This window comes from Falco biarmicus, chromosome 5 (genome assembly GCF_023638135.1).
Source record: "Falco biarmicus isolate bFalBia1 chromosome 5, bFalBia1.pri, whole genome shotgun sequence".
In the NCBI taxonomy this organism is placed as follows: Eukaryota; Metazoa; Chordata; class Aves; order Falconiformes; family Falconidae; genus Falco; species Falco biarmicus.
In genome coordinates this window covers 56,750,114-56,777,148 of record NC_079292.1, presented here as the reverse complement: position 1 = coordinate 56,777,148, position 27,035 = coordinate 56,750,114, and the positions used below count along the sequence as shown (strand labels likewise).

The window sequence follows — 27,035 nt, the reverse complement described above, 5'->3', positions numbered from 1 at the left end:
CTTGGTATACTGAAAAGATAGCCAGATACAAATATCAGTGGAGAGTCACACTTCCTTGCTGTTGTTACGTTTGCACTTGAGGTTGAGGCAACAGAAGGAACAGAATATGCGTGGGAACTGCCTGGTCTTTTGGATCTTGGTGGCTAGGGGTTAATGGATGGAGACAAACCTTTGTTCATCAGTATTCAAAGCTTACAAGAGCATTCTAACCTTGCTGTGAAGTCTTGATCTTTAGTGGTGGCCCTCAGTGAAGTGGGATTCAGTGGGATGTTCGATGGTTAATCTATGGTTAACTAAAAGCCTGAGACTGGAACTGAAAGCTGATCTGTTCATCTTCTATTAAAAGTATTAGCAGCCAGAAACTGTGGTCATAATTTTTGAATTTATAATTTAGGAGGAGAAAAAAGTACCCATGTTTTTTAGGGTCATTCTGCCTTATTTTTATGGAAGCTGTCATATGAGCCACATTGGAAGTAACAATATATAGTCAGGTATGAATACTGGTGCAAATGTTACTATGATCTTTATGTTCTGCAAAATAAGTTAAACTGGTTGGGTGAGGTAATTCAGTAAGATTAGTATATTAGGGTTCAGTACATGGTTTTATAGAAGGGAACTTGCATGTTCCTACATAGAAATGGTAATTTGTGCAGCTTTGGACTCTTTCAATGTACAGTAACTTACGGAAATAACTTTGTTCATCACTGGGAACTTGTGATGAGGGCTATTTAGGGTCCCTTTGGTATTAAAAACATGTAGAAAAGTGAGTGGAACCCTATACAGAGAACAACACTGAAGTACTACTGGAAGATGTAGAGGATCGGAGTGATTAAGTGGATTGCAAGGGAATCTTGGCTGGTGTTTTAAACTAATGATGATAACATGCCTGCATATATGCAGACATGATGCTGCCAGCACTGGCTGACATAGGCTTCATCCAATGTGGCCCTGTGTAAATTTGTTTGCTTTAAAACTATAGACAGATACCATGTCCATGTGAAGTCATACTCCATGGGACATAATAATAGTTCATCACAGATGGAAGAAAGGGGCCCTATTCGTTGTCATTCATGCTGCTCATTTCCTTGTAGTGATTCCAAAGCTTATTGAACTTGCAGGCTACCCTGTACAATGTGCTAAGCCAGCAAAAAACTAACCCACCAAAAAGTAGGCAGTTTTGTGTTGAGTCAGTGAAAATAGTTGACTTAAAGGGCTTAACTGCAATCAGAACTGTCACAAATGAGAGGTGAAACTTTGGGAACTTGAAGTAGGTAGAGCTGGTAAGAGAAAGAAGGAGAAGAGAGGTTGCTTACTAACCTTCATTCAGTAACAGAGATCAGCTTAGCTATGTGGAAACCACAGTGTGTGGTTTTGTAGAGTAAAATGGCAGTGACACAAATGTGGGGTAATAACATAATGAGTGCAGCTTGCATGTTACTACCTAGAAATGGTAATCTGTGTAGCTTTGGTGGACTCTTTCGATGTACAGTAACTTACAGAAATAACTTTGTTTCGCAAAGGGTTGAAAGAAATTGCTAGTAGCAAAATCAACTTGAAAAACACATTTAAAGCTGAAGAATCAACTCTTCAGCTTTATATATTTGTCAGATGCTTTTTGTCTTCCATCTTTTTATCTTTTGATCTGTAATAAATTGTAGTTGCTTTGAGTCGGTTGAGTAGCAGACCAGCAGCTGACTGTGTACACACACATGCATATGAATGTGTGCACATACACGTTCTTGTTCTATATATAGTATGATTTTAAATGTATATTTGAAAAATCTACAACCAGTATCAGTAATATTCATTAACTGGGTTGTAATTACTGTGTTGAACTTACAGCTGGGCTGTTAGCAGAACTAGTAAATCAACAGTGAATTCAGATGCCCAAAAAATGCTTGTGGGGAGTTTGTTGAAAGAAATTTTTTATCTGTATTTTCAGTGGTGTTTTCCAGCCTGATGTTCTTCGAAAGCAGCTTTGTTATACATTTGAGGGAAGGGTTCTTATTAATGGAAATATCAGTATCAGTGGTATCAAAAATGTGATGTTCAGTGCTTGTAAATAATATTGCTTATTAATGGTCTTTTTGGGTGTGGGTGTTTGGTTTTGTTTTTGTTTTTTTGTTTTGTTTTTGTTTTCTTAGATTCAGCAATTGGAGGTGCTGCTGCTTCAAATTATGCAAATTCCACTTGGGGTCCTGGAGCCTCCTCCAACAGCGGCACCAACGCCAACCCAACTCACATCTGGGACAAGGTGATTGTAGACGGGTCTGACATGGAAGAGTGGCCTTGTATTGCCAGCAAAGATGCTGAGTCTTCTTCCGAAAACACCACCGATAACAACAGTGCCTCAAATCCTGGCTTGGAGAAGAATGCTCTGCCAGGAAGCACCACTAGTAACAAAGGAAAAGGAAGCCAGTGCCAGTCTGGAAGCGCTGGAAACGAATGTAATCTTGGGGCCTGGAAATCTGATCCCAAGGCTAAATCTGTTCAATCTTCCAACCCTGCTGCCGAGAGTAACAATGGACTAGGTAATTGGAGGAACTTGAGTGGACAAGATAGAATTGGTCCCGGTTCTGGCTTCAGCAACTTTAACCCAAATAGCAACCCATCTGCTTGGCCAGCACTGGTTCAAGAGGGCAATTCTAGGAAAGGGACTTTGGAATCTGATAGTGGTAGCTCCAATGCACAGATTAGCACAGTAGGTCAGACCTCTAGGGAACAGCAGTCAAAGATGGAAAATGCGGGTGTTAACTTTGTCTCTGGCAGAGAACAGGCTCAAATTCATAACACTGATGGACCAAAAAATGGAAACACTAACTCCTTGAACTTAAGTTCACCAAACCCTATGGAGAATAAGGGAATGCCCTTTGAAATGGGCTTGGGGAACCCTTCCAGGAGCACTGACACCCCTTCACAAAGCACTGGAGAAAGAAAGACTGGGAGTGTTGGATCTTGGGGTACAGCTAGGGGGTCTTCTGGAACTGACACAGTCTCCGGACAGAGCAATTCTGGAAACCATGGGAACAATGGAAAAGATAGAGAGGACTCCTGGAAAGGAGCTTCTGTTCAGAAACCTAATGGGTCAAGAAGTGATTCTTGGGATAACAATAACCGGTCTACGGGTGGTGGGTCTTGGAACTTTGGCCCTCAGCATGCAAATGAAAGCAAATGGGGTGAAGGGAACAAATTAACATCTGGGGTCTCTCAGGGAGAATGGAAACAGCTGTCTGGGACTGATGAACTGAAGATTGGAGAATGGAGTGGTCCAAACCAACCAAATTCTAGCACTGGAGCATGGGACAATCAAAAAGGCCACCCTCTTCCTGAAAACCAAGGCAATTCCCAGGCTCCCTGTTGGGGAAGATCTTCCAGCTCTGCGGGAAGTGAGGTTGGAGGTCAAAGCACTGGAAGCAACCACAAAGCAGGAAGTAGTGACAGTCACAATTCTGGACGCCGATCATACAGGCCTACGCATCCTGACTGTCAGGCAGTCTTGCAGACTTTGCTAAGCAGGACTGATTTGGACCCCCGAGTGCTTTCAAACACTGGCTGGGGCCAAACTCAAATTAAGCAAGATACCGTGTGGGATATTGAAGAGATGCCACGGCCCGAGGGGAAGTCTGATAAAGGAACTGAGGGGTGGGAGAGCTCTGCCACACAGACAAAGAACTCAGGGGGCTGGGGCGATGTACCCAGCCAAAGCAATCAAATCAAGTCTGGATGGGGTGAGCTCTCAACCCCAACAGAGTGGAAGGATCCCAAAAATACTGGAGGATGGAATGACTATAAGAATCCTAATTCTTCTAACTGGGGAGGAGGAAGACCAGAGGAAAAATCATCATCATCTTGGAATGATAATGCTAGTAAGGATCAGGGGTGGGGTGGACGGCAGCCTAATCAAGGATGGTCTTCTGGAAAAAACGGTTGGGGAGAGGAAGCTGACCAAACAAAAAACAACAACTGGGAAAGTGCAGGAAACAAGCCAGTGTCTGGTTGGGGTGAAGGTGGGCAAAATGAGATTGGAACTTGGGGTAATGGTGCAAATACAAGCGCTGCTTCAAAGGGAGGATGGGATGATTGTAAAAGAACTTCAACATGGAATGAGACGGGTCGACAGCCCAACTCCTGGAACAAGCAGCAGCAGCAGCAGCACCAACAGCAACAGCAGGAGACTTCTGGTTCCTGGGTTCCCCCGCCCCAAACTCCAAGTAATGGGCGACCTCCAAACCCAAACTGGAACAGTGGACCACAGCCAGCTGCCCCCAAAGAGGAGGAGCCTAGTGGCTGGGAAGAACCTTCTCCACAGTCAATCAGTCGAAAAATGGATATTGATGATGGCACTTCAGCGTGGGGAGATCCTAGCAGTTATAACTACAAGAATGTGAACCTGTGGGACAAGAACTCACAAGGAGGACAGGCCCCACGGGAGCAGAGCCTGCCTACTCCAATGACTAGCAAATCACAAGCATCAGGTAGTAGTCTTGTTCCTTTCTTTAGCAAGCTCCTCTATATGAATGTAACCTTAACGCATGAAAGAGGCTTGTTGTAGCCCCCAATTCCTAATAGTTTTATTCCATAAAGAAAACAAATTTCTTATTTGAATACTTGGTTCTGTATTTAAAGTGTTTGTAAAATTTGAATCAGTCAGTCCTCTGCTTGTTGTGCCTCAGTTACATGTCATCTGAATACTGGCTTGCCAGTAAAAGAAAATGTTTGTTGGTTGACAAATCTGCATGTTCAATCTAAGCTCTGAAGAACAGTTTGAATTACTGAATCATAGAAAGATTTAGGTTGGAAAAAACCCTTTAAGATTATAGAGTCCAACCTAGCACTGCCAAGTCCACCACTAAACCACATCCCGAAGCACCACATCTAGACATCTTTTAAATACCTCCAGGGATGGTGACTCAAGTACTTCCCTGGGCAGCCTGTTCCAATTCTTGAAAACCATTTTGGTGAAGAAATTTTTCCTAATAGCCAGTCTAACCCTCACCCTGGCACTAGCACAGTTTGAGACTGTTTCCTCTTGTCCTATCGCTTTTTACTTGGGAGAAGACTGACACCCACCTCACTACAACCTCCTTTCAAGTAGCTGTAGAGAGCAGTAAGGTCTCTCCTGAGCCTCCTTTTCTCCAGGCTAAATCTTAATATTTAATTATTAGAGAAACTGAGAGAAATTCTTACAAAAACTTTTTGCTCTGAAACACTCAGTTAACACTTGAAATGGAGCGAATCTGTGATTTAGGTTTTTAGCTCAGTTTGGCTCTACTGTATTGTAAACAATACTTAGCAAAATATTTTTTTTATTTGAAATAAGGACAAGAAAAAGTTCCATTGCCTGAAAATATATTAAGACACCATCTTTATGTAGTCTCTTCTGTGACTCAAACATGCTTTAAAGAATACTGTTTTGTTTTAATATGTACTTAAATATGTCCTTATTCTTCCATATATGAAAAACATGGGTTAATCTTGTGCTTTTAGTCACAAAAGTTTACCAGGCAGGAGGACAGCATTAGATGTGGGGTTTATGTTTAACCTGGGAGAAGAGTATTACTCATCATAGCATTCTCTTCCTTTTCGTCCCTGGAGATCAGTGCCCAATCTAAGTTTGATGTGAACAGTCTTGAATTCTGTTGTACCCATGCGACTGAGAATCTAAAGTCCACAACAGAAAGAAAGAAGCAGTATATTAATGATGTGGTGCTGCACTGCAGTAAATAGTTCATTATCTAAATGGTCTGTAACGAAAACTCTTTCTCTTTTGTGCAGTCTGGAGCAAAAGCACTCCACCTGCTCCAGATAATGGTACGTCCGCCTGGGGTGAGCCAAATGAAACCAGTCCTGGGTGGGGTGAAGTAGATGATACGGGAGCATCGACAACAGGCTGGGGGAATGCACCTTCCAACGCCCCGAATGCCATGAAATCCAGTGAGTATAGGCCAGATATAGTTTCTTTGCAATGGCCCTGGAGATTTGTAGCATTTGGCCTTTTGATATAGGTCACCTGTGGAGGAATTGTTGTCTGAGGCCTAGAAGCAATGTTGAATATCATTTAAGATTTTGATGGCTGACTGATTAAGTGCTTAAAAATTACTGGACCTTTGTCTTTTGAGGTAATCAAAAATTTCTTAGGTAAGCAATTAAATGGGCAGCTCCGATTTGTGGAAGTGTTGAAACATTAGAGTGTCTGAGTGAGGAAGTGTCTCTTCCTCAAAATCTCTTCTCTGGCTGCCCACTTGTTACTTAGCATATGAATTTGTTACACGATAAACGAGTTTTCCTGATCATATCAGAAAAAGGAATGCACAGTACAGACAGATTTCACTGTGGAGGCCATCACTTGGTAATCTGTGGTTTGGTAATGCTACTTGCCTTTGAATGGATTATTTTTAATTTTTATTATTATTTTTTTATTTATTTATTGTATGAGTGTAGAAAATAGTAACTCTTAAGAAATTCATTTGTGATTGAACCTGAACAGGTGGCTATGTTCTGGATGTTACCTGCCTACAGATGAGTTCTTTGTGAAGGAGATGTTGAAATCTTTTAAAAATTTACTTTGAAGTTAAAGTTTTGCTGTATTAGTAGTTTTATTTTGTTGGAAGTTATTCCTGCAGATGTAAGGAAAATATAACAAACAAAAGCAATCACCTGCTGTTACAACATAGCAATGTTACAGCCAAAGCCAATAATGTTTGGATATGGAGTTTACAGTGGAAATTAGGGATAATATATGACTATTACTGAACTTGACTGATGATGCCCACTCTAAAACTGTTTCCAGTTACAAGTTGCTTTTGCAACATGTAGTGGTTCAGAGTGAAATGTTCTGTACAGATTGGGTGCTGTTGGGTCATTATCCCTTCCTCTCACCCCAATTAAATAGTTCTGCCATTTATGAAATAAAACTTGGAAAAAAGCATTGCTTCCTTAGTGTTAATATTATAGCACCCTTTCAGGGATGGCTATAGTGTTTTCTGCGCCTGCCACACAAAGTTGGCACCCTTCTTTCCTCTGTAAAAAAGCCGCCTTGATATATGACCAATATAAGAGCCTCTGTAATGCCAGTGATCCATTGCAAATTCTATGGATTTGTTAATAGTTAAGATAGTCTTTAAAGACTGTGCATGGTCACCTGCTTCTCCTAAATGGTTTGCGTGTGTGATGTAACCAAAGAGCTGCAGCGTATATGTACTCCTTTGTATGCAAGCCATCCCCAGCTCAATAGGAGCAAAATATAGGGGAGTTTCTCCATGACAACTGTTGCCGTTTGGGGTGTAGTAGGTCACCGGTGTTAAGAGCTGAGATCTTAATTTGCCAGTGTTCTGTGACTGCTCTCAACTCCTTTCTGATTGGCACCCAGAAGGAATGAAGAGGAAAGCTACGTTATACAGTGGAGTAAGGGGAGATATTTAATGTCTTGGATAAATTGAAAGAAGAAAAAGCCTGCAAAGGCATAATTTATGGTTGAAGGTAAGGACAGGAAGCAGACTAGCAAAAGAAAGTTGCAAAAGAAAATAAATTTAGAGTCAAAGGAGAGAAGCATAGATCATTACCCACCTATCTAAAAAAAATATATATGGACTTACATAGTTTTACTCTCTGGCAGAAGTAGGAATAAATTCAGTTTTCTGTAACATCGTTTTGTTTTTATCCTGAAAGTTTCCTTTGCTTATTATAGCTGTCTGTGCTTCCTCACACAACAAATGCAGAAAATGAAGCAGGAATCCTACAGACACGTAATCGTGTAATCTTTACACCACTGTCTAGGTTCAAGTTCAGGAATCTCAGACCTGAGAGCTGTCAATGCAGAAAAATAATCTATGGTCATGTAGTTAAAAACAACAGGATCATAGTACTATATTTAAACACCATGTACGGAAATAAATTAAAGCTGCAGGGACTACCCCATATATGACATTTCCAGATTAAGTTCTTGACTCTGCAGTTGTCGTCTGTAAACATAGCCTTTTTCTGTGTAAGTAGCATTATTAAAGGGTCAAGAAGTAGATTTTTATGCTTGGACCAGTATGTTTCCTCAGCAGCCCTCAATTTTGGTATGTGAATATACTTGAAAGTCATGTTTCCTGTGAAGTATCTGAGTTGTTATTTACGATGGATTTTCAGGTAGCTCTTAAACTGCTATGAAATGCTGCTGTGCTTATTTTTGGCAGGATCAAGGCAGAGTTCCCCTTGATGGACTAATTACAATTCCTGACTTCTATATTCAGATTTTCTGCTATGTGTGTTAATATCCTTATCCCTGATTTCCACAGTCAAACCCCAGACAACTGAAGAATTGGTTACAAAAAAGTTGATGATGAAAAATTTTTAAAAGGAGATAAATGCTCAGGGAATAAGTATGCAGAATGAAGAGTTGCAGCAGGAAGGAGAACAGTTGGACAGTGGACAGGATGAGGATTTGGGCTCTTGGCTTGTCAGTAGAGGTTAGGAATTCTGTGTGGCCTGAGAGTGCTAGAGAGTATCAGCAAAGAAAGAAGCCAAGAGGGAAAAATCCTTAGCCTGAACTGATATGATGAAATAGTTGCAGTTTTCTAGTAATGGCATCTGTACTTAAATAGCACTGCTAATAAGTTTTTTTTTTAGTTAAGAACAGAGATTGAAGTAGAGGGTTGTGTTTTTTTCACATTAAACTACTTCTGGTGTTACATGTGCCAGAGCACAACATCAGGTCCTGTCCTTCAGATTCTACTTCGTTGTTGTTCCTTAAAAATTTGTTTCTGTAAATTTGTGAAAGTTTAGTGCAAGGGAAGTGTTAAGGTTTTGAAGGAAGAGAGGAAATAACCGATAAACCACCTGAACCAGTGACTTCAGCAGACTTGGTTTTAAGTGCCTTTGAAGTCTTCCATTTACACTAGAAGATAATGGGTTGGCTTTTAAAGAAATCCAAATGCAGCTGTATTTGTGTAACAGAAAAGGTCCCTATGGTTATTAGATCTTTTAAGGATTTGACATTGCTTTAAAATAGTTGCGAAACATGACATGCTAACATGGCACCGAATCTCTTGGGCTTTGGAATTGCACCAGCTGCATGGTATTGTAGACTGCTTTTGAGCTTTTTTTTCCATACACCCCCCAAAGGTTCTAAATCTATGCAAGATGGCTGGGGAGAGAGTGATGGGCCAGTGACAGGAACGCGTCATTCCAGCTGGGAAGAGGAGGAGGAGGGAGGAGTCTGGAACACAGCAGGCTCTCAGGGAAGCAGTTCCTCCCACAACTCAACAAGCTGGGGGCAAGGAGGAAAGAAAACACAAATGAAGGTAAAAATGCTTGAATTATTCACACTTACTGTGTTGTCTGAAAGCGGTGTGACTGATACATTAGAGCATTATAATAATTCTTCTTCTGAAAAGGTATTACAGAATTCAGCTAGAAAGGTGCCTGTTACAACACTGTAAAAAATGTGAGGTTTCTGAATTTGTTTTAATGTATTATACTTCTTGTGACTAATAAATCTGCCAGTAAGTGTCAAATTCTTTTGGTATGTGAGCTGCAGAGCCATTACTAACATGAAACGGAGCAGTAAGTATCCCAAGGCTATTAGTGCTCTTGTTGACACATCTTTCTGTGTTAAGCTGCTGTTGTTCTTCCGTAGCCTGCTGAAGTTTGGATTCCACAGTCCCTTTGGCACATGCACTTTTTATTTCTACTGACTGTTGGATTGAGGTCTGACTCAGTGTTTGTTGTTATTGACCTTCGGCCTCAAACAGGAGCAGGAGTTAAATTGCTTTCTCAGGCTTGTTTGAGTTAAAGATCTCTAGTACAGTAACACTTGGTACTGTACTAATATTAGAAGGACTATGTTTTGTCTACTTTTAATCCAGTAAGTAGGGCAAACACAAAAGACATGGAGAGCAGCTTCCTAGGATGTGGAAATACTGTTGTGATACGGTTTTGCAAGAAATAACTTTCTTCTTACTTAAAGCTTGTTTTATTTTAACCATCAAAGCAACTGTCAAGAAAACTTCCCTTTCTGCTGAACTGTGTTCAGTTTTGGTTTTGGTCCCCTGTAAATTACAGTAAGGCCAAATGGAGAGCCAGGTCAGCACAGTGCCCATGTAAGGGAAACCATGCTAAAGGGAGACAAGGAAGAAATCTACTTCTGTATTTGGTGAATTAAGGAATGTATTAAACTGTAACAGAGGGGGAAAAAACCAAATAACATTCACAAAGCTTTCCAGATTCCAAAAAGAAGCTGAAGCTGTGATAAACAGCAAGTGTCCATCCAGTTTGGTATACCTAATAATGAACAGTTTTATGAGAGAGAATATTTGGTAAATGCTTTCAACCACGCAAAAACTTAATTTGTTCAGAAGATTAATCTATCTGATATCCAGGACTTTCATTTGACACTGGTGCATCTCAAGGATAAAACAGAAGTTAAGAGGTCGCTTAAAAATATTCTTGTCTTTTTTTTCTCTTCAGTGCGCATTAAAAGGTGGAAATAGTGATTCGTGGATGAACCCTTTATCCAAACAGTTTTCAAATATGGGCTTGCTAGTAAGTAATTTCTTTAAAAAATATAAAATCTAACTTTGTATGAAAGCAGTAAGCTTTAAATAAGTCAAAAGATCAGCTGTTTCACAATGTATAACTAATCACCTGCATTTACTATGCTGGCATATTGGTAACAATACCTTTAATAGCTGGGTATTTAGCACTTTCTTGCTCGTTAGACTGGCCTCTCAGAAAAAAAAACAGAATCTACATTGACTTTATGACAGTTATTGTTCTGAGATTGCAATTTCCTTTCAGGTAATAGGTTTTGGGGGTTTTGTTGGGTTTTTTTCCTGATTTTTGTAACATGCTGTTTAGAGCACTCAAGGTAGAGGCCTCAGCCCCTGTCTGTAGTGTCAGACACCCATGATTAGTCCAAGGCTATTAATTCTGAATCTCAGCTGCCTATCAGAAAAGGAGATTTACAGTCCTGTGTCTGTCTTGGCTATTTATATTTTAAATACTGTGCAGCAGGGTTTTTTTAGAACAAAAAGAACTCACTATTAATTGGTACTTAAAGATTGATTGGTAAAATGAATATATAAATGGCACATCCTGGAGAGAAAAGACAGATCTGCAGGTAAGTACCTTAAAAATAGTTACATATAAATTTTTTTTTAAGAACTGACATCCTCATTTGTACAACGTTTTGCTGAATATTGTGCCAACTGTCACCCTATGAAGCAGCAATAGTATGTAATGCAGGCTAGTGAAAGATAATAATGCAGAGATTCTCTGAGGCTGCACAGTCACTGACATGACTAGGGTTAGTTTGTAATGTCTATTGGCTCTCAAGCTCAAATTCAGTCTTCTAGTCCATAGATGCTTCTGAAAGCTATGGGAACACCCCGTCCCAGACTGCCAACTAAAGAATAACTTGGCAGCATGTTTTGAGATTTGGTGACTTGACAGGTCATGAGGATGAGCTATCATTTTGGCCTCTATTTTCAGTGTTTCATCTCTTGACCACTGGAACATGAGGACAGAGGTTTATTTCACAGAGCAGCTGTCTATCCATCTCTGTCTGTCACATGTTCATGTGTCTGGTTTCATAGGGGTAAACGCCACACACAGCATTAGGGGGTCAAGGTGAGGTGTATCTAGGGTGAGATCTGGAATCCTTTTGTTTTTATTTTAGTTGAAAATAAAACTTCCATTGGCACAAGCCTGTCTGTCCTTCATTCCACCTTTAGCCATCAAGGACTGCTTTCAGAAATATTCCTTAGCATTTCATGTAAGTCAGAACTGAATTTTTTTTTTTTTTCCAGAGTCAAACTGAGGACATTCCGGGCAGTAAGATGGACTTGTCTGTAGGTGCGTATAATTTAAACACATTTGAAATAGAAGATCATGTGTAGTATTTTTATGTGGATGACATGCTGTGCTTTGGAAAGGTTTGATCCTTACTTTGAGCATTCCTCATAACAGAAGGATAGGGTTATAGCATCAGATACCTGAACTGTAGGCTTTGAATAGTTATGCAACTGATGCTGGTATGCAAGATTGGGAAGTATGCTTGTACAGAAGGGTGATAACACTTGGGGAAGGAACATCCTATAAGACTGTTTTGATCCATGTGGTTTGCCTTCATTGCTACTGTTTCAAGGAAATGAAGGTACCTTTCTCATTTGGTGGAAGAGGACTGTTTTAGCTCTTGGCAGTAGGACATCCCAATTACCACAGCTCCCTGGAGGTGATGTGAGGGAAAAGAATTATCTTCTATCGTTTATTTTTTCAGTTGCTTACCTCAGGCTATTACAAGTTACTGCTCAGTAGAACTAGATTTTTCACTCTTGATAGCCTCACCACAAATAGTACACAGCTTAAGTGGGATGGGTTATGTGGAAAACACTGTCCTAAATAAGAGTTGGAATTGACCACTTGGATTAAGCTCATTTAATCACTTTTGAATTTGTCATTACTTTCTTCTTTGGGAAACTAAGTAGGTGAACTCTTACAGAAATTCTGTTTGATCTTGAAATCAAATGTAGTTTTGCATTCTGTTACTCTCCAAATTGTCTCTGAATATTCACTGTCATGGTATTGCAATATAAATACCACTGGTTTCTGAAATCTTCTGCATTTGAGATGGTTTCCCTACAAGATTCCTAAGGTAGATATTAAAAAAGGGTTGATCCAAATCTGCAGTTCAGACTGTTTACTTTATTTGTTATCAAACCTTTGAAGGCTTAGTAAGGCTAAAAACTTGTACAGGATAGTCTTTGTTACTTACAAAGGGGAAGACGGTTTTGTTCCTATTCTAGGGGGATGACTTCTTTTCAGTTTTTGATTCTTCAAAATCTACAGAAGCAGTAAGGTCATCTCATATACCAAGCTATGAAGACAGATCTTCTTGTCCACTTAAAGGACATTGCTGCTGTACCCAACAATAATTTTGGAGAGAGGTGTTCATCCTGTTTCTGTAACTGTCAGGAATGTCACAGGGGCCTCAGATTCCTCCCAGTTACAATGTCAAAAAACAGAGGTCTGTAATTTTTTACTCCAAAGGGTGATATGTCAATGTAGTAGTAGTAGTCTCAGCTCTCATCTAGAACAGAGAATTTCCTGTGTAGATGAGGTATGGTGTTGGGGCTCCAGAGAAGTGTCTATGTAGTGGCTCTCTGAAAGGGGTGCCTGTGTCACTGCAAATTAAGTTCGTTATGAAGGTGTGGACACCACTGATTCTGAATCTCATCCACAGTATGACTGTTGTGCAGTAACTGCTTTACCTTTTTCATGTTTAAAAGCATTCTGGTACCAAGCTGCTTATTTTCAGCTACTTCTGCATAATAGCAAAAGTTTCTGCCTCAGCTGAGATGGATGCACACAGACAAAAAACGCTGTGCTGAAAGGACAGAAAGGACTTGGTAAGAAGGGTTGCTGGAGGAATTGATTATTATTCTGGTGGTCCTAAACTTCCTGTGGGAGGCTGTCAGTTGGGTTAATTATTCATGATCTATGGTGGTATCTCTGAAGAACCACCTGCCAGAGTAGTTCTGTGTTGGGTCTATGACTGACTGTGTGCCAAGTATTAAGTAATCTTATTTTCCAGCATTATGTATAACTACAGTTTGGTGCATTGGATTCTGTTGTTGTGGCAACTTTTGGTTTGTTTCATTGTCTGATTTTTATTTATTCATCAAAACATCAAATACTGACAGTAAGGAAGGACATAGTAGCAGGAGCTGTTTGTTCAGCTCAGATAAATACCATCTTCAGTTTTTACAAATGTCACCACAGTCTGATGTGCTCCCCCAGCCCCAGAAAGCAATCAAGTAGTAGATAGCTGCTTTCTTCTGTCTGCTGTCCTAGTGATACAATAGCCATATGATTGAAACTGAACCTATACGTGGGAGCTTCTGGTAGCAGTGGAAAACTATATAGCGCAAGTTCAAATGCTGCAAATGCAAGCAGTGTAAATATTCATTATCGATTTGAATAATAGATTTTAGGGACTACAGGAGGCTGTTCTTGTGAAACTGGCCATTGTGATATATGCAGTTTCTGTGCCACTCAGATTCTGCCATACCTTTTCTGTGCCTTTCGAGTATTGTTGATCAAATTATTCTAGTATTATGCCTTGCAAGAAGTCTACTTTGATGTTGACCCTTTTTGCACCAGAGTTGACACCAGCTTTAGTACCTCATCTGCCACTGTTTTAGCATCGTGTGATGCTGTAGTCGGGATTTTCCCAACCAAAAAGCTGCTTTTATTTGGAATATCCATTCATCTTTGTTGGCACCAAAGGCAGAGTGGTAGTCAAGACTTACTTGCATCTAATAGCGACTTGAGTTTTGGTAGCCCAATGCAATATGAATAGCTGCAGTGTGTCTCAGCTTAGAATCCATTGCATTCTTAAAATGTGTATCATACTTCATACAGGATTAAGTATTTAATTTTTCCCAAAATTGCTTTCTTCCTCTGAATAGTTAAGGATCTTAACATTAAGAGATGTTAAAATGTGCATTTATATAGTATAACACAGTTTTGGGGAAGGTAACAGCATTGTTGTATCTCTCCACTTTGGCATAGAATTCAGACTGATTGTTTCAGGGTTCTCTAAAGATCTTCTAGATGGAGATAAGTTGTCTTCTTGGATGTTCAGTTCTCAAGTGCCTTCAGATGCTGCTGTTAAAAGAACAGATCGAAGTATACACAAACAAAGAGGATGGCAGCCTGGATTATGCTGATTGTAGCACTCTTAATTATCTTCAAATTAAGCTTTTGGATCCTTTAGAACTTTGTGTTGTCAAGGACCTTAAAGCCATCAGACCTGAGGAAAGATGGCTGACACCCAGAATATCTGGTGAAATGGTGCAGAAAGGTTGCATATGTAGTCTTGATGGGTTGCACTTAAGTTTAGCATGCGCATTAATTGTGGCATCCGTGATCCTAGATCGAGGCATTCATTAGAGTTTGTGTTCCATTTCAAAGACTTAAGAATGTAACAGAGCTTCCTGAGGTTTTTCTGTTAGTTCTCTGCTTAGCAGTTTTGCTCTTGTTGCTTACGGCAGTTGCTTGTGGAAATCTGTAAGCTGTCTTGCTCAACCTGTATCTACTGCTAAATTTCCAAAGCTGGACTTAGTTGTGTGATAGGCTTGTTCTTCAACTGGTTTTCAGTCAAGGTAACAACATACCAGGTTTTCCTAATTAGATAACTACCAGAATGGTATTTTCCCAGTTCGTGGATAAACATGCATTGATCTCAGAGTTAAGTCTATGATTGGAGACCACACATATCAAAGAAAAGTTTGGCTTTGGTATGCACAGAGCACCTTGGCTCTGATTGTCATGCACTGTAAAATAGGTCCAGTTGTCAGTAAGTAATTCTTACAATGTTGATGTCAATCTCCTTGTTTGAAAAATGTGTTACTTTTGTTGCAAGGTGCTGACCAAGACAGAAAAGAGATGGATCAATAGCATGCCTGAGGCAGATTTACTTCCTCTTTTTTTTTTTTTTTTTCTATCAAATACTTTCGGTAGATGGCTTGTTTTACTTTGAAAACAGGATACAACTTCGTTTTCCATTGCAGTCTCTCCTAATATATAAGTCCCGAGGCATGAAGTTTGCTACAGTAAGTAGGTTGTCAGACTTAATATTGTCTTTTTCTTCCATTTGACCACCACCCTTGTTGTCTTTTTTTTTTTTTTTTTTTTAATGTATTAGTTGCACCCTCTGCAGAACACTGCATTCTCAAATAACCTGTAAAGGCTGGGAAATTAATTTCCAATTTCTATTGATTCAAGTGCAATTCATGCTGCTGTCTTGTAAATATGTTACAAAGCCATAACCTGATTGAGCATTCAGGTGGAACACCTCACTATCTAAGCGCATGTCGTTGCTCAGTAGGCTTGGATGATGTAAATTTATGGTAAAGGTGTAAAACCAGTATCTGTAAATGTTTTTGGTTTTGTGGTCAAGCAGAAAACATGTTGCAAAAGGATTTTTTTCCCCGTTTGGGTTACCCCACTGGATGTATGTCTTTTCACCACGTTGAGTCTCTTGTTTGCAAATGTTTAAGGTAACTTTGCTCAACAGCAGTTTCTGTCTCCTCTCTCCCAGTACAGGATCACATTATACAAAATTTTGTATGAAATTCAGGGGTTTTTTCTTTTAAGCTGCATGGTGGTGGTGATCTACTTAATAGAGGGTTTTACCTCACTAGGGTGTGTGTATGGCATCTTCCAAGCTCTTAATTCATTTTGCATTTTTCATGGTGTTTCTCACAGCTGTTAATAGTGGGAAAAATCCATGGACTGATTGGGGTGTCTTCTTTCATGAAGATGGTTGGACTTTTAACCTGATCTGCATTTCTGCATGTAGAGGATGTGGGGCTTTCTATTTATTCATGCACAAGTTGTTCTGGCCTGCTGCAGAGGGTGAAATTCGAAGTTTTCAGATTTTAATAGTTGTCTTTGTTACTATGTGAGGTAAAGCTAGTAGTCTTCAGCCACCTGTATTAGGTATAGCTTTTGTTGTCAAGTGCAAAAGACACTCACTTGACAGGTTTCAAGATTGCATTAGAATTTATTTATCCCATTCATAGAAAATTCTATCATCTGTCTTAGCAAGGCCTTGTTTATATTGAAATTAAAGCAGCTGTCTCAGCACTAAGTGGCATGCATATCTATGCTTGAAGTCTTTAAAGGTGCTATTTAATGCTGTACATGTTATTTAACAGGCTGTTTTACAAGGCATCATTCAGTAATGTTTGAGGAGTTGATTGGTCCATCAGGATAACTGAAGAGACAAAAGGGTGTTTCTTCAGCTTAGTCATCTAATGTTGGCATTGACCCAATTTCATTTCAGATATGATGCAACTCTGTCTTGCTTTCAGTTTCTTTTCAAGCAGCTAACGGACAGGGCTTCCCGTCTGGAATTGAAGCCTTTTGGTAGAGTGTATTGCTGGCATTGTGTGTAGTGGTTAGATGTAGGTATTGACAGGATTGAGATATACGTGACGTTTTATGTGACTGCTTTTGCAGAGCCAGTTCTAGGTTTTTAGGATATGTTAGAAAGGGATGAGCTCATTCAGGTCAGTGTGACTGCAGTTACAAGCCAAGATATGTATGTTATTTGTCAAGTGTTTTTGTGATAAACGATGTTGAAGGCAACTGAGAAGATGAAGCTGGATCAACTTTGAAAGCTGTGCCAGCAAGAAAAACCCATGTAATTAGTGGTTGATTTCATAAGTTCTTGGCAATAACATACCTTTGAATATTAATAGTTTGTGATTGGACATTAAGAAGCAATGCTGGCTTTGAGAATATTTTTTGAGGAACAGATAAGTATTTTTAAGGTATCTGGGTGATTAGCTGTGCCCCATTTGCTAAAGACGTAAGTGTTTTGTCAGTGGTAGGGTAGGATATCTATCACCAACTTCCTTTGGAAGAGTCATAGATTTTAACTGTGGTGACAGGTTTTTTAAACTGTTCTTGGAAAGGCTATCTGTGTTACTAAACAAAATTATTTAAAACTGAAAATACTAGTAGAGCTCATTTCTATCACATTGTCCATGTTTTAAAATGATGAAGTTTTCCAAGTGCTTCAACATAACAACATGTATCTGATAATTTACAGGTGCCAAATATGACCAAAAAAATTGTTCTTTGGCAGCAGTTCATTGTGTAAGGTAGAAAACTTCTTCAGTCAGCGCTTGGCTGATGATAAGCTTGTAGAGAAAGATGATGTCTTGTTCACTGTGTATGCTACATTTTGATCTTCTGTTATTAACGTATCTTCCTCGCATTCCACCAGATTACTCACTAAACAAAGGTAGGAGACTGTAGGGGATGCTGGAAAAGCATCTCTGTTACTGGTTGTATAATCATTGCATACGGGCTGAGGGGGAGATTGGTTGCCTGTCTGGAAGTTAGGCTGTACCACGTGGTCTGTGGTGGTGAAAAGTTCACGTGGCTGTAGGAGACTTGTGATCAAATCGTGTGTGTGGTTTTGCAGTTTGAGAATTCTTTTGTCAATGCCAGACCTGGTGAAGGCTAAGCAGAATATATGGAGACCTGAAACAGTGGTGTCTATATAGATACTGGATACCAGTAAGTAACAGTATGAGTTTTGGAAGACATTGGGCATTTTGTACAAATTAATATCAGTAGTTGAACAGCGCTGCTGCAGAAGTGCATATGTTTATATCTGTACATAAATTCTGAGAAATCTTTCACATTAAACTCTCTAAACGAAATTGGCTTTCCCAGTCTTCAAAATGAAACTGCCTACTTTCATTTTTCGGCACTTCTAATAGCAAATGTAGCTATGCTATATTAGAAGACAGATCTAATTTAAACCCTTATCTTAAAGATACTTTCTTTGGCTGTAAACCTGCTGTCAGGAAACATGGTAGAGATTATTTGCACTAATGTAGTCATCTTTCCTCTATTTTACAGGTGGTCTCCCAGATAAGAAGTTTGATGTAGATAAACGAGCCATGAATCTCGGGGATTTTAATGACATGATGAGAAAGGATCGGTCTGGGTTCCGTCCACCTAATTCCAAAGACATGGGAACCACAGATAGTGGGCCTTATTTTGAGAAGGTGAGAGAAATATCCTTAGATAAATTAATATCAACCTCTATGTTCGAGGTCCCAGTTTTTACCCTACTCCTTTGGAAGTACTAAAAATTTGGTAACCTTGGACAAACTCAATAATAAAAGGTGTGTGGGAGTTATGTTTGTAGAATGAATGTGTATAAAAAAAGAGGTGGCAGATGCACATAGACAAACTAAATTACCTGGGGAGAATGAGGCTTTTGGTTTTAGAGCAGACTGCTTTTAATATGGACAGTAAGAAATTCTTTTGTTTTTCTTGGAAGAGTAAACTACTGGTAACAATTAAATTCATTATAGGTTTCATCACAGTGATTCTTTTGGCTACTGACTACAATCATCTACTGTTTAAAAAAAAATTGGTTTAGTTTTAAGTAAACATAAGTAATCACAGTCTTCCAAATTTTTTCTGCTTTTATGTCTGTTGTTTATTGGAAACACCCTTTCTAAATTCTTCAACCCCTTATGCTGTATGTCCATGTGCTGTAAGCTTCTGTATGACATCTGTTCTCTGTGACATCTGTTGTATGTTATGGTAGTGTTTCTTTCATATTCTTGCCTATTTTAAGTAGAAGTTTTCACTGTCACTATCAATCATTAATCACTTCACATTATGAATTGGAGAGTGTCCAATAGGTTCAGAATGCTTTAAGGTTTTTATTTTTAATACAGTTTAAGTTTATCACATGTAAAATGAAAAAGAAACTTGTTTTTCAAATTCTGAAGGTGTGTTACTGTCAAATAATTATTTCTAACTTCTCCATTTTGGTATAACAGGCCAAAACCCAGTTTTGTTAACTCCCTCTGGTGGCGTAATTAATCATTACCACTAGCAGAGCTAATGCATTCCTAACAAATTATGTTCATAGGTTTGTGCTAACATTAGGAATTCATTCAAGATTTGTTTGTTTCTGTAGTGGTAATGGCCACTGTCACAAACAAATCTCACGAGAGTTCAAAATGTATTTTTAAAAAGAAACCTTTAGGAATTGATTGATTATCTCCTCGGACCAAAATCTTTAATTGTCAAGTGATCATTTGAGTCAAAAATTTTGTCCTTGTATTGCTATTACAAATTAACTTTGCTTCTTCCTAGTCACTCACCGTCCCTCTTTCTCTCCTCTTACGTTCTGTTGCTTCACTAACCAACTCCTGCTGTTGGCTAACTGCTGCTTCAGCTGACTTTGCCTTTCTCCAATCAAGATGGGTGCCTTGGGGATGAGGCTCCCTGCTCTCCCTTCTCCCCTTCTCCCAGCTACAAGCTGTCTCCCTCTGGTTCCACACTATCCAACGTCGGCCTTGGGGCAATCGGCTCAGGGCTCAGTCCCCAAAACTTCGCTGCTAGACAAGTAAGCAGGCCACCTTATAAGATGCATTGTTATAAAGCTGCAACCTGGGCTTAATCCTGGTTAGTTGGTTGCTTGCATTTGTTTTTCTACTAAATAAGTTAATATTGTTAATGGAACTTTCAGCTATTATCAGGCCACTGAGAATCAATCCACTTTGGCTTCTAAGATCAAAATGTATTCTGTCTGGTTTTCTTGGCCTCTTCCTTCCTGAATCACAGTGCAGCAGCAGACAGATGTGCTTTTCAGAAGTCATGAAATTAGTGGCAGCCTTTATATTGTAATCAGTGTTTTAAAACTCAGAGGCTGCTGATTTGCCCCACCACCCGTCACCAGTGAATTTTTCCAGACTCCACCTGATGACCTTCTATGTAGAAATGTGCCTTTAAAAAATTGCAATTGTTTTGCATGGTGCGTGTTCCCTTCTCCCTTCCCCACAGCTCAAAGAAAGGAGCTTCAGAAGCTCTTGAAGGAGCAGTATTTTTGTTCTGTATATGGGGGAATAGTGGGGAAGAAATGAAGTGGTTAACTGCAGTTTGGAAGAATTTCTGACCCCATTAGGTTTTGTGTTAATGCTTGATGAAAATGTTGCAGAAATACTTGGAAACAAAAGACCAGATCCTAAGTATTGCAGCTGGACTGGCTGATGTAGTCACATGCCTAACATGACAGTGTTTCTTTGTGTTGTCTTTTTGTTTATATGTGGCACAACTGGTGTTGAACATCAGATTAAGTCCAAAATTTGAAGGCATGTTCTTGGGTTTGGTGTGCAGAACTCTGTTCAGCTTTAGGGAGGGTTGAAAGCGTAGGTGCAGCTTCAAGCCTGTCACATTTTCATGTGTAGTTGACCCCAGACAGTTCTTTACAGAATATATACTCTTGTCTTTGGGGGTTTTTGTTTATCCTCCTGCATGCTTGGTATGATACCTTGAGTTGCTTCTGAAAGATACGTGAAGGAAGTAAAATGTGATGCAGGTGAATTAAGCAATCCATAATGCTGCTAGTATAGCAGAAGGATGAGAGACTTCTGATTCAGCAAAAGGGTAGTGGAAGATGCACGCTTATGGTGGAAGGGAGGCGAAGTTTATGAAATCCTAGTATATAAGGGGAAGGGAAGGTTTTTGAGAAGGCCTGCACAATCTCAGTTTGGAAGAATCATGAATTTATGTTGGGTACAGCAGTGCTGGCATGGAGAGGGATAACAGAGAATGATGGCTGAGGGATGGAAAATGTATTGGTTTAGAACCCCAGGTATCTGAGGATCATAAACATCCTGATACACAGCAGGAGGTGGGAAGTTCTAAGGGTCTTGAAAATGAAAGGACAGAAGCATGGCACATAAGGACCTTCTAAGAGTACGAGCTTCAGCTTTTAGAAGAAACAGCATGCAAATGTTAGTGTAGGTCACTGTCCACAACATTTCCTGTGGCTTTTCTTGAAAGATTTTACAAATAAAGACAGTCTGCTCAGAGACTGTAATAGTGAAACAAATCGCAGATTTTCTTTGGTCTTTTTCATGCAGTAGGGTTTATTACAGAATTTGCTTATAAAACAGTAAATACTTCTCATTAAAAAAACCTCAAACAGCAAGTATTCTTGTGTTAGAAAATAAATAACTGGGAGGAAAAAAACCCCAAAACCTTTTTTCTCACTTGAAAGTTTTCTTCCTCTTCAGTTTAGTTAAAAAGGGAAAAGAAACACATCCCAATCCAGAATGCTTAAGTTTTCATATCAGAAGGAAATTTTTAAATAAAATTTTAGAATTTTAACTTCAGTTAGTGAAAGGCCTGCAGAGGAAGTAATAGGCTTATGAGTGATATCTCAACAACCTACTCAGAAAAAGTACCTGACTTTGCTAAAATGATGACCCAAAACTCTTGATACAGTCTTGCCATACTTCTAAGCCAGTAGAATGGTTTTTTTGAGTGTGGTGTTTGTACTCCCGAGTTTCCATTTCCCAACACATAAAGAGCAAAATATAAAACATCAGCTTTGTCCTGTACTTTGAAATGTGGGTAAACATGACTCTTCAATGTAGAGGAGAAAGAGCCTGCGTCTTGAAAATGTAGTACGGCAGTTTTAACCCAGGTAGAATACTACTGATATAGGGCAAATATTTTAGTAATTTTAAGGGTACTCTGTTTAAGTCAGCACTTGCCTCATTGTTATTGATATGCAGTTAATAGCATAGAAATCCATTATCCTGAAAGATTCATCTTCTCACTACTGCTTTAATTTTATAGGGTGGCAATCATGGTTTGTTTGGAAACAGCACAGCACAATCGAGGGGCATGCACACACCAGTGCAGCCACTAAATCCTTCCCCCAATATCCGGGCGCAAGTGCCTCCCCAATTTCTTTCTCCCCAGGTAAGGAATTTATAGTAACTGGTTACTTGTAAAAGCAGAGCTACAGCCTTCAGAGCGCGTTGTTGAGGCTACTTATACATCTATCTTAGTCTGGAATTGATGTTAAGAAATTGAAAACTTAGATAAGGTAGATTATAATTTGCAGTTGAAAGTGCTTAAAGCTCAGTACAGAAGGATTAGCCTTCTTTCTTATTCCAAGACAGCTGATGGTAAATGTTCACTACCAGTATTTTTAAACCTAAAAGTGGATTCAGGAATCCTGTGTCTTACATAGGCATGTGCAAAGTATTTTGAAAACAATAGAAAAAAATGAAATCTGGAAGTTTTTCTGAAGTATGGCAGGTTGCTTCATGTTTTTTCAAGTGGTCTTGTCCTGTACTTCTTGCCCCCCTGAAACAGAGGATGAAGGGCTACACATTGCATTTACATTGCAGAGCTCTTAAGACCTCAGGGTCTCCAAATGCACAAGTTTACATTTCGCTTTGGACTTGGTGAAGACTTGTGGAGATTCTCTTGAATTCTACTTGTGTAACTCTCAAGTAATGCAGGGAGAAATGGGAGGATTCTTCTCCACCTACTCCTGTCTTTTACTGTAGCTTATTCAGCATACAAAGAGATTAACTCTTTCTGTGAAGTACTGTTTCTTTGCTCCAGTGACTGCCTGAATGCCTTTCTTTTCCCTTGTCAAGCAGTACATTTTTGTAACGTGATAGTGCAGTACTGTGATTACTGGTTAGCTGCATATATATCAGCATTTTAATTTAGTGCCATCTCTAGCAACCAGTTGGTTGGGGGAGGAACCTTTGTGTGTGTGTGTCTGCATCTGCACATGTAATACTGTATACTGTCAATCAAATGAGGTATTCACTCTGCTTAAGTCATAGATTGTGCATGTTTAAATGTGATGTGTTAATAAATCTGTAATGTCTTTCCCACAACACCATTAAAAATTGGTGTCGTACCTATTCTTTTATAGAAACACTACTACTTCATCATCTTTTCTCATAGCAGTGCATTTCTTGAGGATATGTAACTGGTTTCCATGCAGGTTTCGGCCTCCATGCTCAAACAGTTTCCCAACAGTGGTTTGAATCCTGGTCTTTTCAATATGGGTCCCCAGCTTTCTCCACAACAGATTGCCATGCTGAGCCAGCTTCCACAGATTCCCCAGTTTCAATTAGTAAGTAGCTAGTAATCTTGTGGGGTAGACTGTTTACAAATTGTCTGCTGAAAGAGTTTTCTTTTGATGCTTGTTCTAATTCTGTTCTGTTCTACTGATCCTGTATTATTTTTGTCTTAAGTATTCCCTGTTTGTTATACAGGAAAATACAGCCCTGTTAGAGGGCAGCAGTTAAACTAAGCAGGACTTTGTAATTATTGTGAATGTTGCAGTGGTTTAGTAATGATTCTAAGCAATGTCTTTGTGCAGAAGCAGTTGTTTGTTGATTTTTAATGAAGTTTTCTTTAGATGTTAGTCATAGTGACAGTAATAAAGCGGGTACTAATAACAGTGTTGCATGATGTTACATTAGAAACAAATGAAGGTTATGGTATTCTTCTGATGTGTTCATTGTCACATTTTATTTTAAGTGTGTGGAATGAGAAACAGTTTACCTAAGTTCTGAGCAAGTATTTGTTAGTGAGTAGCTCTTGGCAATTCTGTTTTTCTTGAGGAGCTCTGTATTTTCACTTTTCCCACCCCCACTTATTTTGTAGGCATGTCAGCTCCTCCTCCAGCAGCAGCAGCAGCAGCAGCTGTTACAGAGCCAGAGGAAGTTATCTCAAGCTGTGCGACAGCAGCAGGAGCAACAGGTGTGGCACTGTTTCTGTCAGTCATACGAAGTATAAAGTGTGCTGGGAAAATGCAACCTGCAGCGAAAATGGTGCTGGTTTTAATAATGTCATCTGCCCTCTTCAGATTGCACTTTTCAGAGAACAAGGACCTTTGGTCCTCTTTCAAGTCCACTGTTCGTTCATGTTTACTGGAATTCTGTATTACAGTATAGGATATATAATCCCAGTTTTTTTCTTGCAGATTGCTCGTATGGTGAGTGCCCTTCAGCAGCAGCAGCAGCAGAGGCAGCCTGGCATGAAGCATTCACCATCCCACCCTGTTGGGCCTAAGCCACATTTAGACAGCATGGTACCCAATCCTTTGAATGTGGGTCTCTCAGATTTACAGACCAAAGGGCAAATACCTGGATACGGTTCAGGTAAGTGCTTTGTGGAAAGAAGTTTGGTGCATTGTCTGTAGTTACATGTTAATATGGTAATTACGTTTATCATATTAGCCAGTTATGTCTGGGTCCAGAAATGAGTAATTTATTTATAAGCATTAGAGCAAAGGTTAGGACAAGTGTCAACTCTTGATCAATTATTTTTCATGAACATGGGAAGAAGAGAAACCTAATAGCAAAGTGTATCTTGGTGGCACACTGACCTAGCAAGCTTATCTGGAAGTTGCTTCTTGAACATGTAATTTGCTTCTGTTGATATTCTTTCTTTTGTCTTTTTTTTTTTCTTACCTTTCTTACGAACACACCGACTCCCTGTTCGAAGATACTTAAACCAAAAAGCGCAAATGACAGTGTAGATTTGTTTGTTTGTTTCACAGGCTTTGGCTCAGGTGGCATGGATTATGGCATGGTGGGAGGGAAAGAGGCTGGAACAGAATCCCGCTTTAAGCAGTGGACTATGATGGAAGGGCTGCCCTCTGTGGCTTCACAAGATGCCAATATGCACAAAAATGGTGAGAAGGGGACTGGCTATTTCGGGAATGCCCTTGCAGTATCATCTTGCCAGAAGTGAAATAGCTCAGATGAAACTATGCTTGAACTTAGTGAATGTCTAACCTCACCAGTATGCATCTTAAATATTTTTTGTTTTGGTATACCATACTCATAAAGATCCCAACCTTTCCTGGGTGTAAATGTATGTTTTTAATGCTTCAGGTGCAATAGTGCCCCCTGGAAAGGCTCGCGGAGGATCGCCCTACAACCAGTTTGACATAATTCAGGGCGACCCACTAGGTGGCCATGCCGGCCCTGCTGGTGATAGTTGGTTACCTGCCAAATCTCCACCAACGAACAAGATTGGAAGCAAATCCAGCAACGCCAGCTGGCCTCCAGGTATTACATAAGGGTAGGGGTTAGTCCTAGCTTTAGATTAGATATGCTGGGACCTTTCCTCATCATACTACTTAAATAACCACTCTAAGGAAAATATTTGCTTGACCTCTCTCAGTTTTTAAATTTCTTCCACATTAAATCAGAACATAAGTGTTGAATTTCCAGTAACAAAATTGCTGGGCAAAGTATGAGCTGACTGCTGAATTTCCTGAATGGAATTTGGTTTTTCTTAGATGAATTCTTAGGTTCTGTAGTTTGGTGACTTTACACTCAGAAATTTTCATGAGAACACTTGTTCACAGAGTACACAATACCAGCTTCCTCCTCTTGTATTGATTCCTTATTTGAGTTTGTGTTAGGCTGACACAGGGTATAAATTCTGATTGATAGTGTAGAATCAGAAAGCAGATGATGTCAAAGCTTGTTTTTTGTGATGGTAGGAACAGGATTTTGTTACGTTTTATATTTTATGTAGCATGAACTTTTCTCCTGGCAGTTGTTCACAAATATGAGGATCCATTGTGTACCACAAGGTTTCTTTTGCCAGCAGTATTGGTGCAATATGTATACAATGTGTCTGCTATGCTATTGTGGCTCACCTTTGCTCATGTCATGTGAAGGATAGAAGAGTGTTGCCATGTTTCAGTACTGCTCAGCAATCTTGTAGCTTGAGTAGAAGTCTCTTGCTTTTTGGATTATGGGCAGTAGCACATCCTTTAAGTCTTCTAGATTGTTCACTGGCAGGGTTTTATCTTTTCTCTAGAAAACTCAAGTATCTAGGAAACGCACATAATTTTCTGTATAAACCGTTCATTAAACAGTGGTGTCCTTGAAGTTGCATGGATTAATCACCAGTGCTGTTCAGCAAATAGCGGATGCTGTGATATTTCACACACACACACACACATACCCTGCTTGGAAGACTCCCACATTCCAGGAAAACATTACTACTGCAAATCCTCTGCTGTGTATCCCCTCAAGCACATAAAAGTAAAGGTGCAGGTACATCTCTTGGGTAAACGGGTAGCACAAACCTTGCATCAGAAAGTCTGGGAATCTCAGTGACAGGTACAACTTCAAAAACCTTTTCAGAAACCTACAAAAAGTAAAGTTTTTTATGTGGGAACCCCTCAATGTCTTAACTCTGGCAAGAAGATATTTTCTGATGAGCTAAGAGAGTTAAAGAATTAGTTATCTCAAGAACATCTGCACGCCGACAACATTTCACACCAGTGACTGCTCTCTGTAGAGGTGTATTTGTCTGGTTGTTAATTACTGAGCTTCTTGGGTTGGAGTTACGTTCATAATGCCAGAACCCCCAAAATGTAATTTTTTTTCTCAGGACCTCTCATAGACTCATTGTTGCTGAACTTGTTTCTTTAGTCACCGTTCCCCTGTATAATACTGAGAAGCACAGTGCTGCTTGGAATGTTAGGAGAGGGATGTGAGTATCTGCTCTGGCATGTTTCTGGGTTTTGCAGCCCGCCACTGGCTCTGGCAAGATTCTTGTTACCAGAAGGCTGTTAAAAAGTGAGAAGCTGAACAGCTTACTCTTTGCCCCTCGTTGATACCTTAGAACTTCCTTAGTGATACCTGCAGTCCCAC

At 39.6% G+C, this 27,035-nt stretch overlaps 1 protein-coding gene across 18 annotated transcripts in view; it reads left to right on the top strand.

Moving 5' to 3' along the window:
* The window catches only part of TNRC6B (trinucleotide repeat containing adaptor 6B), a 153,511-nt gene that overhangs the window by 102,037 nt on the left and 24,439 nt on the right, over positions 1-27,035 (top strand). For 15 of the 18 annotated variants that reach the window (XM_056341948.1, XM_056341934.1, XM_056341932.1 and 12 more), the window contains 13 exons: positions 2,145-4,475; positions 5,776-5,934; positions 9,109-9,287; positions 10,453-10,527; positions 11,793-11,838; positions 18,427-18,575; positions 19,766-19,936; positions 22,177-22,302; positions 23,351-23,482; positions 24,019-24,114; positions 24,338-24,515; positions 24,917-25,051; positions 25,254-25,430. In XM_056341948.1, coding sequence (XP_056197923.1) covers positions 2,145-4,475; positions 5,776-5,934; positions 9,109-9,287; positions 10,453-10,527; positions 11,793-11,838; positions 18,427-18,575; positions 19,766-19,936; positions 22,177-22,302; positions 23,351-23,482; positions 24,019-24,114; positions 24,338-24,515; positions 24,917-25,051; positions 25,254-25,430 — 3,954 coding nt within the window. The remainder of the gene's footprint in view (positions 1-2,144; positions 4,476-5,775; positions 5,935-9,108; positions 9,288-10,452; positions 10,528-11,792; positions 11,839-18,426; positions 18,576-19,765; positions 19,937-22,176; positions 22,303-23,350; positions 23,483-24,018; positions 24,115-24,337; positions 24,516-24,916; positions 25,052-25,253; positions 25,431-27,035) is intronic. The other 3 variants (XM_056341950.1, XM_056341945.1, XM_056341949.1) reach the window with 2 other exon arrangements.